The sequence below is a fragment of the Myripristis murdjan genome, chromosome 18, assembly GCF_902150065.1.
Source record: "Myripristis murdjan chromosome 18, fMyrMur1.1, whole genome shotgun sequence".
Taxonomy (NCBI): Eukaryota; Metazoa; Chordata; class Actinopteri; order Holocentriformes; family Holocentridae; genus Myripristis; species Myripristis murdjan.
The window spans coordinates 150662-164080 of record NC_043997.1 but is presented as its reverse complement, the minus strand read 5'-3'; the positions used below and the strand labels follow the sequence as shown (position 1 = coordinate 164080).

The following is a 13419-nucleotide window of genomic DNA, read 5'->3' as shown; positions in this document are numbered from 1 at the left end:
TAAAACCCTCCACCACAGTCGTCTGCAGACTAAACGCTGTGTCTGCCTTCATGCCGACTCAGAAACTCACTGGAGTGTAAAATCAATAAAAGTGGTGGGAGGACCTTCTTCAGCTTCTGTGCTGATGCTGTTTGAACTTCAAGATAAAAACACTTTGAAATACTCAATAAAACTTTTAGTGAGTCATTATAAGATGCAACTGACATTCACATTATGTTGAAAATTGCACGTTTTCAGGTTGTAAAGTTCAATAAACTGATCAGACATTAAAAAGTTGCAGCTGTTAAATGCTTATTTAAAAAAGTGTAAGTACTTTGTTGAATATGGAAAAACAGTTTGGGCCCTTGGACTAAAGTTGAAGTATATGTTTGCAATGCTAAATATAAATAAATACAAATATAGTAATAATGAGAGTTTATATACTACATTGGATTATTTGAATGTGCAGTTAGTATGAATTGTGTTACAGTTTTTCAACTGATTGTTTTTCTTCAAGTCATTTTGTGGCCTTTGGATATGATCATCAGATGATGAACTTGATGAGACACCAAGAAAATCTGCATTTATATCAACATTTTGTCAGACGTTACTAATTATTTTAAATATCCACTGAAACTCTAAAAGCACCAAGATAACGTTAATTTACTCCTTAGAAACTGATTATTAACTTTATATGAGAGAACACTGGTAAACAGCCAAATCGCCAAATCAATGTTCATGTGTCATGTGACATCCTTTCAAACTGAAATTAACTGATTTTTAATCTCTGTAACATCAGCATTACACATGATGTGTTTAACATTTATCAATAATTTATTTTGTTATTGATTGTGATTAACTGGCATAACAAGTGACCAAGAAATGACTAAGACAACAAATAAGATACTTGAATCAATATAATTTATTGATTTCTGAATACATGATTAATGTTTAAGAAAAACACGCTGTGGCTTGTACTGTGCTTATGTGGACAAAGTAATTATTTACTCATCAGTTAATTAGTTAATTATTTCATCAAATCATAGCCAATAAGCATCAAGCAGTAATTATTACACCATTTATTAAAGCTGTGTAACCCAGGTTTGATATTCATGAGACTTTCTGAGTTTTAAAAGCTTTTCATGACACATATGTCCATTTTTTCACTTTTCCTGAGACACCCCACACAGCAGTACACTCCGAAACGGATCCGCCCTCAAGTCACCAGATCTGCATAGCAGCCACGCCGTTACACACCTCTGCACCAGCTTTGCCCCCGACCTCCCATACAGCAGATCCAAACCATATATCATATTACTGAGCTGGGCCAAATCCAAATCCAAACCACATATCATAAGCATGGATCACAGATCTGGGCCAGATACAGACCGCATGTCATGGCTTTATCCACTGTACTGGGCCAGGCTCGGTCAAAATCTGTTACAGATCCATTATCCAAATCCAAGCTGTTGGGAAGAAAGACACAGACGCACCAAATCAGATCCATTTTGCTGTTCGGAGCAAAATAGATTTGCCAACCATCCCCTGAAATAAGGAATCGTCCCGTATTTGGCAACTGAAAGACACGTCGAATATTGAACCAATAAGGGATGCACTTTGTTCCTTATTTTTGAGAGTCTGCCCCCTCTCCTGCTGTTTGACCAATGAGCAGAGATCATTCACACACATCAGTGAGTATGCACTCCGTTCATTGGTCAAAGCACTGTCACTCAGTGTTGCTAAGCTACACTGTGCCTGCCCTGCCATAGCAACAGCATCAGGTAACCAGGAACCAGGAGGTCGCTGCGTCTGAAACAAACATGGCTGATAACGGCTGCACCGACTCCGCTGATTTGGACAGTACTCCGCCGAGAAAAAAATGGTGAAAAGGCTTCAAAAATACAGATGCGAGTGAGAAAAAGAAAATGGAATGGATAATGAATAGACCTCCACCTCACGTGGCTGAGTCTCTCTGTGTGTGTTTGGGGGGTGGGCGTCCTTAATTTGTCTGCGTGAAAGGTGGCAACATCAACATCAGTGTGGCGAGTTATCCCTAAGTACATTACATGAATAATACTGGGATATCCTTTAAGTGTGGTAGGATTTCTTTTTATGTCAACCACCATAAAAAGAGAGTAAGAAAGCTGCACAGCGGCGAGTCAAAGAGGCGGTGTGGCTCCGACAGGGTCAGTGTGACGGCAGCTGGAGCAGGACAGCATAGAGGAGAGGCCCCCCGGTGCTCGTCGGGCTCTGGGAACATGTGCTGCCTTCTGCTTATAAACGGCGAGTTTACAGTTCAAAGCAGCTTCATACGATGTAACGTTAGCCTCTGGCTTTTGTTTGATATGTGGTGTCGGCATAATATTTTGCATATATACATATTCCGTTGTTAGTGTAGTTAGCATTAGCTTGGAGATTATTTGGCATTGCTAGCGTTACTTAGCTAACGTTAGTTGCATTGATGTAGTTAAAACACTAAACCACTATATTAAAACAACACAGGTGTATTAGTGACTTATCGTTTCTGTTTCTGTTGTAAGAGAACTGCATACCTGTTAGAAATCATTTAATTGAGCGTTACAAAAGCGCTAGCTGTTAGCATATTTGGCCAGCAAAGCATAACGGTTGTTTGGTGTCAAATCCGTTAGAATCCAGGAAAGTGGCTGCAGCACCGACTCAGTTTTTGTTCAGAGTTTGTCTATATAATATTTTGGTCCCGAAACTAAGGCCTGTAAAATATCAGTGTTCAATTTCAATGTTTTTATGTATTTTTGGCCCTTGATATTCTTTAACTTTTACAGTCTCAAAAACGCCTGATCTGGGAAACCAGGTTTAGGGATTAATATGTTGAAAAATATTGTTTCTAGCCTCACCCAGCTTTTTGGGTGGGAGACAAACATGTTGTCAGAATGACTGAACCATTAACACTTCTACTGCATGCCTGCTGATTTTTGAGGCCCTAGAGTTGGAAAACAGTGTAAATGCTTCCTCTTCTCTGTTCCTGTGCTGAACCCTGATGACGTAAGTACAAGATGGAAACAAGGGTTGTCTCTAACTCCACCCTGAGAAGGTGTGCACGAAGAGACCTGTTAAGTTGAGTTGCAGTTTGTACAATGTTGTGGTGCCTAATGTTACCATGAATAAATGGCATAGTATTGTACTGTATTGTCATTATTGCTCTTAATAGACAGACAAACTTAATTGCCCATTTAAACACATTAAAGTATGATACATTAATAAAATGGACCATTCGTCCATTGATATGGAAAATGGCTTTGGTACAAATCTGGACCACATCCGGCCCAGTGCTGATCATATCTGTGCCAGATTTGGGTCGTATATTAACTTGGTTTTTGCTTCGCTGGACCAGTTCTGGCCCAAAACTGTTGCAGATCTGACAGGTGAGTCCACACCGAATCAGGCCCATTGTGCAAAAAGACACTGGAGCTGATCCGTTTCACCAGTTTGGAACGAATACTGGAGTACATCTGGCCCACATCTGGCCCATGTTGCATTTTCCTACCTGAGACAGAAAACCAGAGTGACAGAGCGTTTCCCAGAGCATTATGATTCCAGAAAAGACAGAAATATGAGAATGTGTTAAGGCACTAAAGGTTTCAAACAGCTGCTGCTGAGGCTGTGAGCAGGAAGCTGAGCTCCATCCTGGATGTCCTCCTCTCCAGCAGGGGGCAGCACTGAAAACACAGCAGAGCAACTCCCAGCTGCCTTTTCCCTCAGCAGGATGAAGCTTCAGGATTCCTGCCTCAGTTTGTGGGAACCGGAATCCGTCCTGATGGAAAGACCAGAGAGACGCTCGTTACTGTGATGGACAAACTGGTTTAAACTGGTCTAAACTGGTCTGAACCAGAATCCATCCTGATGTAAAGACCAGAGAAGAGACGCTCATTACAGTTCAAACCAGTCTAAACTGGTTTGAACTTGTCCAAACTGCTCTAAAATGGCCTGAAAGCAAACGGTCCATCCTGGTCCAAACTGGTCATAACTGGTCTAAACTGGCCTGAGGTGGTCTAGAACTGTACAAAGGTATAAGCTGGTCCAGTGGCCTAAACAAAACAAATTAAACTGGTCTGAACTGGTCTGAACTGGTCTGGCGGACTGACCTTGCATCTTCCTCTTGTAGTAGATGAATCCAGCCAGAGATAAGATCAGACCCAGAATCAGAACTGAAGCTCCGATGGCGATCTTGTTTCTCTCAGACTCAGGAAGAGACGGATCTGATGGCAGACAGACATGTTAGACAGACAGACAGGTCAGACAGACAGACAGGTAAGACAGACAGGTCTGACAGACAGACAGACAGGCAGACAGACAGAGAGAAAAAAAGACACAGACAGACAGACAGGTAGTTACCCCAGTCTCTGATCAGTGGGTCGCTCAGGCTGATGTGCTCCACCATGCAGGAGATCTTCTCTCCAGACCTGCTCACACACACACACACACACACACACACACACACACAGTCACACAGTCACACACACACACACACACACACACACACACACACACAGTCAGGTGTTGGTGTGTGCTGATGCTGAAGCTCAGCTGAGCTGCTCTGAGGCCTCTGGACTCACCTGGGCGTGAACTCCAGGTAGGAGTGGATCTGGTAGTACCAATCACCGTCCGCCAGCTCCTCAGTGGAAGTGACATCAGAGGTTGTGACCTTTCCGTCTCTCAGCCACTTCACACTGATGAGTTTGGGGTAGAAGCCGTAGACGCTGCACATCAGCATGTGGGTGTGTTTCCCACCAGGGGGCGTCACCAAGCGCAGCCTGACATCAGAGGGGGGCACTGGGACCAGAAACATTATTATTATTATTATTATTAGTAGTAGTAGTAGTAGTAGCATTGTTAGTAGTAGAAGTAGTGGTAGTGGTAATAGTAGTGGTACTAATAGTAGAAGTAGTAGCAGTAGTATCATTATCATTATGTGGGTGTGACTCCCCTCCGGAGGGCACTACTGCTGGATAAACCAGGGATTTTCAAACTTGTTCCGATTCTAGATCCCCAGAGTCCCGCGTGTTGTCATTAGTGATTGTACTGCAGTGGTATTACTGGTACCTGCAGTGGTATTACTGGTACCTGCCGTTTCATTACTGGTACCTGCAGTGGTATTACTGGTACCTGCAGTGGTATTACTGGTACCTGCAGTGGTATTACTGGCTGCTGCAGTGGTATTACTGACTCCTGCAGTGGTATTACTGACTCCTGCAGTGGTATTACTGGTACCTGAAGTGGTATTACTGGCCGCTGCAGTGGTATTACTGGTACCTGCAGTGGTATTACTGATACCTGCAGTGGTATTACTGGCTGCTGCAGTGGTATTACTGATACCTGCAGTGGTATTACTGGCACCTGCAGTGGTATTACTGGCCCCTGCAGTGGTAGTACTGGCCGCTGAAGTGGTATAACTGGCCGCTGCAGTGGTATTATTGACTCCTGCAGTGGTATTACTGACTCCTGCAGTGGTATTACTGGCCCCTGCAGTGGTATTATTGGCCCCTGCAGTGGTATTACTGGTACCTGCAGTGGTATTACTGGCTGCTGTAGTGGTATTACTGGTACCTGCAGTGGTATTACTGGCTGCTGCAGTGGTATTACTGACTCCTGCAGTGGTATTACTGGCCGCTGCAGTGGTATTACCGGTACCTGCAGTGGTATTACTGGCTGCTGCAGTGGTATTACTGGTACCTGCAGTGGTATTGCTGGTACCTGCAGTGGTATTACTGGCCCCTGCAGTGGTATTACTGACTCCTGCAGTGGTATTACTGGCTGCTGCAGTGGTATTACTGGCCCCTGCAGTGGAATTACTGGACCCTGCAGTGGTATTATTGGCCCCTGCAGTGGTATTACTGGTACCTGCAGTGGTATTACTGGCCCCTGCAGTGGTATTACTGGTACCTGCAGTGGTATTACTGGCTGCTGCAGTGGTATTACTGGCCCCTGCAGTGGTATTATTGGCCCCTGCAGTGGTATTACTGGTACCTGCAGTGGTATTACTGGCTGCTGTAGTGGTATTACTGGTACCTGCAGTGGTATTACTGGCTGCTGCAGTGGTATTACTGACTCCTGCAGTGGTATTACTGGCCGCTGCAGTGGTATTACTGGTACCTGCAGTGGTATTGCTGGTACCTGCAGTGGTATTACTGGCCCCTGCAGTGGTATTACTGACTCCTGCAGTGGTATTACTGACTCCTGCAGTGGTATTACTGGCTGCTGCAGTGGTATTACTGGCCCCTGCAGTGGAATTACTGGACCCTGCAGTGGTATTATTGGCCCCTGCAGTGGTATTACTGGTACCTGCAGTGGTATTACTGGCCCCTGCAGTGGTATTACTGGTACCTGCAGTGGTATTACTGGCTGCTGCAGTGGTATTACTGGCTACTGCAGTGGTATTACTGGCTACTGCAGTGGTGTTACTGGTACCTGACGTGGTGTTACTGGTACCTGCAGTGGTATTACTGGTACCTGCAGTGGTATTAGTGGCCGCTGCAGTGGTATTACTGGTACCTGCAGTGGTATTACTGGTACCTGCAATAATATTACTGACTACTGCAGAGGTATTAATATTAGTAGCAGTTGTAATATAAGTGTGTGGCCAGCAGATGGATGCAGTGGTTCTATTATTATTATTATTATTATTACTAGTATTACTAGTCACAGTAGTAGTAGTTGTTCTTGTAGCAGTAGTAGTAGTAGTATCAGTACTATTCGTTGTAGTGGTAGTAGTCGTGGCTGTAGTTACTGCAGTAGTATCAGTGTAGTAGTAGTGTCAGTAGTCGTAGTGGCTGTAGGTACTGCAGTAGTGTTAGTAGTAGTAGTAGTAGTGGCTGTAAATACTGCAGTAGTGTCAGTGCAGTCACTCGGACAGAGATGGAACACAGTAACAGGCATTTTGTAATCAGAATACAACAAAGTCTCTGTACTCCAATTCAGTTAGAGAAAAAATCAACAACACATAATCAGATTATCGGTTCAGTTAGAGAAGAAAACAACACATAATCAGATTATCAGTTCAGTTTGAGAAAACAGGGATTATTTGTCAGGACTACGTTTTAAAATAATATCAGCCAGATGTTTTTACATGATATTGTATTGATATTGTAACCACAGAGCCTCATCCACTGTCAGTGCCACTGCAGCGTGGAGGCAGCAGCTCTGAGACTCTGAGTTTAACCAGGAAAGGAGGAGAACATGACAGTCAGGTGTGGGGTGCCCACCGGCCCGCTGCGGGGGGGCGGGCCCCAACCCGGGACACTGTGGGGGGGCGGGCCCCAACCCGGGACGCTTGTCCCACCTCCTGCACCACAAAAACAGCATCCTGCATTTCAGCCATCAGTCACTTCCAGTAAAAAAATATTTAATTTACTTTCAGTTTGTTTAAACAGTAAAGTTAATTAGGAGCCTGTCCTGGTTGCTAAGGAAACAGGTCTGTATTTATCTCTTCTATGAATTTAACCAAACTATTAATCTATCATATTTAACTCATTATATTTATTAGATTTAGCTTTATTAGTGAGCTTAAGACAACAAGTTGAAACTCCCACAGGGTGTCAATGATTTAGAGTAGCAGGTTAATTTCCACCAGGGGCAGATGGGCCTGCTGTCTGTATTTACATATATTTATATTTATATTTATATTGATGGAAGGTGGTCTGTTGTCGGGGAACCGCACAGTGGGAGTTGTGCTCAGCTTCCAGTTTTACAAAATAAACTCCAGTAAAAGTCACGTTATTCTCTTCTCTTTCATCTTTTCTTCATATTTGTCACTGAGGTAATCCAAAACTCACTGAAATTAATCACATTACATCTCTATAATACTATGATATTTGGAGTAATTTGTAACTGTAACAGAACACATTATGAAGGCCCCTCACCCCCACACCCCCAGCCTGCAGTATCAGCTTCAGCAGCAGGACTGGTACTGTCAGTGTGTTTCCAGCAGAGGGTGCCACTGCACTTCAGTCTGCTTCAGGTTTACAGACAGGAAACCTTCATGAGGGATATTTTCCTTTTTAAAACACACTGATTCCTTTTTTTTTTTTTTTTTAACAAAAAATATGGCAGCTTATTATTATTATTTTCTAATTATTCCATTATTACCTTGAGATCATACTGACAAATTATTAAAATAGTTTGGTCACAGTATTCATTTGAACATGAATCCATTAAACGACAGGATGAGCTGCTGGAAAAACTCTGAGGGTCTGTCTCAGTTGAAGGGCTAGATGACCACGGGGTCACAGCCTACAGTCCCAATGTAGGAGGCGTCCGACGTGTGCTGATATCAGGTTTACCAGAACTAAAAGTTTAGTGAATTGGGACGATGTAGCCTGCACAGGATTCCTACGTCATTATTATTATTATTATTATTATTATTATTATTATTATTATTGAGGCTTCCCGAAGCACATTTGAGTGATGCAGTGTGAAATGCTGAAGTCGTTTTCGGAGGAGTGTCAGTGAACACCTGTGCATGAAACCAAACCATAAGCAGCTTCAAGATGGACAACACTGTGAGGGAGGTAGGCTGTGATGTCGGCTGTGATGTCATGGTGGAGGTGTGTCCTGCAAATGAGTCAAAAACAGGCTGGATCTGTATTTGCAGGACCCTGCGCAGTAAAATTGAATTGGGACAGCACTCGTTGCATCGCCGTGACGTAAGCAGCCTACAAATACGACCTGAGTAGTGCACAGCCTTTGAACTGGGACAGACCCTGAGTGTAGAAACAAACAGAAAGTGACCCCTGACCCTGCTCATCGAAATAAACTAAACTTTATTCAAACTGAAGTTAAAACAGTAGAAACACACTGATGTTTTAAACACAGACAGTGTTTGTGATGACTTAAACACAATACTGTTAATAATCAACAATCAATAACTGTGACCAGTGAGAGGTGTGTGGTGATGGTGTGATGTTTTATTCAGAGGTGATGATGATGATGATGGTGCAGAGAGGAGAGCAGCTCACCTTTCCTAGCCAGCATGTGTGGGTACCAGATCTCAATATAGTGTTTGCAGTAGCTCTCCTTCGCTGTTCTCATCCTCACCATCTGTACAGGGTCGTTGTTCCATCTCTCTGCGATCTTCACACCAATGTCATTGTAGCCCACAAATTTATCCACTGAGCTGCTGAACCTGATGATCTCATCCTTGTTGTAATAATAAGAGTAAATGAACTCGATGTCCTTCAGCTCAGAGGAGTTGAAGTCACAGCGGCCAACCATATAATATTTAAATCCATCTGGAGACAAAGCACACAACATTAACCTGATTAAACATTTACTGATTTACCACTGAATATAGAAATATCATCAAACTGATGACCTAGTGACTCATGTACTGATGAAGTAGCAGTACTGGTAGCAGTGCTTTTAGCAGTAGTGGTAGCAGTACTTTTAGCAGTAGTGGCAGCAGTACTTTTAGCAAGTGGCAGCAGTACTTTTAGCAGTAGTGGTAGTAGTACTTATAGCAAGTGGCAGCAGTACTTTTAGCAAGTGGTAGCAGTCCTTTTAGCAGTACTTTTAGCAGTAGTGGTAGCAGTACTTTTAGCAGTAGTGGTAGCAGTCCTTTTAACAGTACTTTTAGCAGTAGTGGTAGCAGTCCTTTTAGCAGTAGTGGTAGCAGTAGTGGTAGCAGTACTTTTAGCAGTAGTGGTAGCAGTACTTTTAGCAGTAGTGGTAGCAGTAGTGGTAGCAGTACTTTTAGCAGTAGTGTTAGCAGTAGTGGTAGCAGTAATTTTAGCAGTAGTGGCAGCAGTCCTTTTAGCAGTACTTTTAGCAGTAGTGGTAGCAGTACTTTTAGCAGTAGTGGTAGCAGTCCTTTTAGCAGTAGTGGCAGCAGTACTTTTAGCAAGTGGCAGCAGTACTTTTAGCAGTAGTGGTAGTAGTACTTATAGCAAGTGGCAGCAGTACTTTTAGCAGTAGTGGCAGCAGTACTTTTAGCAAGTGGCAGCAGTACTTTTAGCAGTAGTGGCAGCAGTACTTTTAGCAAGTGGCAGCAGTACTTTTAGCAGTAGTGGTAGTAGTACTTATAGCAAGTGGCAGCAGTACTTTTAGCAAGTGGTAGCAGTCCTTTTAGCAGTACTTTTAGCAGTAGTGGTAGCAGTACTTTTAGCAGTAGTGGTAGCAGTCCTTTTAGCAGTACTTTTAGCAGTAGTAGTAGCAGTCCTTTTAGCAGTAGTGGTAGCAGTCCTTTTAGCAGTAGTGGTAGCAGTACTTTTAGCAGTAGTGGTAGCAGTACTTTTAGCAGTACTTTTAGCAGTAGTGGTAGCAGTACTTTTAGCAGTAGTGGTAGCAGTAGTGGTAGCAGTACTTTTAGCAGTAGTGGTAGCAGTACTTTTAGCAGTAGTGGTAGCAGTAGTGGTAGCAGTACTTTTAGCAGTAGTGGTAGCAGTAGTGGTAGCAGTAATTTTAGCAGTAGTGGCAGCAGTCCTTTTAGCAGTACTTTTAGCAGTAGTGGTAGCAGTACTTTTAGCAGTAGTGGTAGCAGTCCTTTTAGCAGTACTTTTAGCAGTAGTGGTAGCAGTCCTTTTAGCAGTAGTGGTAGCAGTCCTTTTAGCAGTAGTGGTAGCAGTACTTTTAGCAGTAGTGGTAGCAGTAGTGGTAGCAGTACTTTTAGCAGTAGTGGTAGCAGTGCTTTTAGCAGTAGTGGTAGCAGTAGTGGTAGCAGTACTTTTAGCAGTAGTGTTAGCAGTAGTGGTAGCAGTCCTTTTAGCAGTAGTGGTAGCAGTACTTTTAGCAGTAGTGGTAGCAGTACTTTTAGCAGTAGTGTTAGCAGTAGTGGTAGCAGTCCTTTTAGCAGTAGTGGTAGCAGTAATTTTAGCAGTAGTGGCAGCAGTCCTTTTAGCAGTAGTGGTAGCAGTACTTTTAGCAGTAGTGGTAGCAGTACTTTTAGCAGTACTTTTAGCAGTAGTGGCAGCAGTACTTTTAGCAGTAGTGGTAGCAGTACTTTTAGCAGTAGTGGTAGCAGTCCTTTTAGCAGTACTTTTAGCAGTAGTGGTAGCAGTACTTTTAGCAGTAGTGGTAGCAGTACTTTTAGCAGTACTTTTAGCAGTAGTGGTAGCAGTCCTTTTAGCAGTAGTGGTAGCAGTACTTTTAGCAGTAGTGGTAGCAGTACTTTTAGCAGTAGTGGTAGCAGTCCTTTTAGCAGTAGTGGTAGCAGTAGTTTTAGCAGTAGTGGTAGCAGTAGTGGTAGCAGTACTTTTAGCAGTAGTGGTAGCAGTACTTTTAGCAGTAGTGGTAGCAGTACTTTTAGCAGTAGTGGTAGCAGTAGTGGTAGCAGTACTTTTAGCAGTAGTGGTAGCAGTAGTGGTAGCAGTACTTTTAGCAGTAGTGGTAGCAGTACTTTTAGCAGTAGTGGTAGCAGTAGTGGTAGCAGTACTTTTAGCAGTAGTGGTAGCAGTAGTGGCAGCAGTAGTGGCAGCAGTACTTTTAGCAGTAGTGGCAGCAGTACTTTTAGCAGTAGTGGTAGCAGTAGTGGTAGCAGTCCTTTTAGCAGTAGTGGCAGCAGTACTTTTAGCAGTAGTGGTAGCAGTACTTTTAGCAGTACTTTTAGCAGTAGTGGCAGCAGTACTTTTAGCAGTAGTGGTAGCAGTAGTGGTAGCAGTCCTTTTAGCAGTAGTGGCAGCAGTACTTTTAGCAGTAGTGGCAGCAGTACTTTTAGCAGTACTTTTAGCAGTAGTGGCAGCAGTACTTTTAGCAGTAGTGGTAGCAGTAGTGGTAGTAGTCCTTTTAGCAGTAGTGGTAGCAGTCCTTTTAGCAGTAGTGGCAGCAGTACTTTTAGCAGTAGTGGTAGCAGTACTTTTAGCAGTAGTGGTAGCAGTACTTTTAGCAGTAGTGGCAGCAGTACTTTTAGCAGTACTTTTAGCAGTAGTGGTAGCAGTCCTTTTAGCAGTAGTGGTAGCAGTCCTTTTAGCAGTAGTGGTAGCAGTACTTTTAGCAGTAGTGGTAGCAGTACTTTTAGCAGTACTTTTAGCAGTAGTGGTCCTACCTGCTGCGTTCAGGCTGAGGAAGAGGAGGGAAAAGCCCAGAAAGGATGAAGCCATGTTCCTCTGCTGACTGAACAAACACTGTTAGTAAACGGTGGGCCGAAGGACGCTTTCTGCTTCCCTTTTTGAAATGATCGATCCTCAGCGATAGAGTAGCTGCTTTGTTCCCACAGTATTTTAAAATATTTTTCCTGAACACGTTTCCGTTTGTTGGCAGCCTCAGTTCGAGCTTATGTTTGATAAACTACTCAGGCAAACGCTATTGAGAGCTGCACCGCAAACCTGGCTCGCAGTGACAACAACACAACTGCAGCGGGTCAGCTGTGTCGTGGCCACCGGCACAGAAACACTGTGTCCGCGGGACACAGAAGATAAACAGTCTTGAGAGACTTAAGGCACAGTCTAATGTAACTTACTGTGGCTGCGGCTTCCTACGACACACAACTCCACTCCCCTCAAATTGTGCGCGCGCGCGCGCACACACACACACACACACACACACACACACACACACACACACACACACACACACACACACATTGACCGACCGGCACCCCGCCCACAGTACATACACTTGGCAAAAAAAAGTTCTGCACCGCTTTTTCAGTCTATAATTTCTCCCCTTTATTTATAGCCAATAGTGTTGTATCTTATACTGTAAAGCCTGATTTGTCCTCTTTCCACTGAGATACAACTTGATCCTGCATTTCTGGAATGAGTGACACCGGTAATTGTGTGGGAAGTGACCAATTTTTTTTTGACAAAATCCCCTGCAATATTTTTCCAGTTGATCATTTCTCTCATTTAACAATACAGATTGGTGTTATCTTTTATACCGTTAGAAAGCCTGATTAGTCCCCTTTTCATTGAGAAATAAGCTGTAAGGATTGTCAATTGACTGGTATGACCAACATGGCTAAACATGTCCCCTCCCCCCGTTTTTGAGGGGAGCAAAAACCCATTCATATATAGATATATAGATATAGATATAGATATACACACACTATACATACACACACACACACACACATATATATATATATATATATATATATATATATATATATATATATATATAGATAGATAGATAGATAGATAGATAGATAGATATAGATATAGATATATAGATATAGATATAGTATACTGCTAAGCGGTGACTACCTCTTGAAGCTCATCGAGAGAATGCCAAGAGTGTGCAAAGCAGTAATCAGAGCAAAGGGTGGCTATTTTGAAGAAACTAGAATATAAACCATGTTTTCAGTTATTTCACCTTTTTTTGTTAAGTACATAACTCCACATGTGTTCATTCATAGTTTTGATGCCTTCAGTTAGAATCTACAATGTAAATAGTCATGAAAATAAAGAAAACGCATTGAATGAGAAGGTGTGTCCAAACTTTTGGCCTGTACTGTATATTAAAATATCAGAGATG

General features: G+C 43.0%; 1 protein-coding gene across 2 annotated transcripts; it reads right to left on the bottom strand.

Moving 5' to 3' along the window:
• Positions 1 to 1025: 1025 nt before the first annotated feature.
• LOC115376696 (H-2 class II histocompatibility antigen, E-S beta chain-like) lies at positions 1026 to 12338 on the bottom strand. 2 transcript variants are annotated; one of them, XR_003929828.1, is made up of 7 exons: positions 11990 to 12338; positions 8970 to 9242; positions 4572 to 4788; positions 4351 to 4418; positions 4101 to 4214; positions 3503 to 3769; positions 1026 to 1151 (listed from the first exon to the last, which is right to left on the bottom strand). XR_003929828.1 is itself a non-coding variant. In XM_030076455.1 (6 exons), exons 1-6 carry the CDS (start codon positions 12042 to 12044, stop codon positions 3744 to 3746), a joined length of 753 nt encoding a protein of 250 aa, XP_029932315.1. In that variant the 5' UTR covers positions 12045 to 12338; the 3' UTR covers positions 3399 to 3743. The 2 variants fall into 2 exon arrangements, 1 of the variants encoding a protein (XP_029932315.1); XM_030076455.1 differs by lacking the exon at positions 1026 to 1151 and having other exon boundaries at positions 3399 to 3769.
• Between the last annotated feature and the right edge of the window lie 1081 nt (positions 12339 to 13419).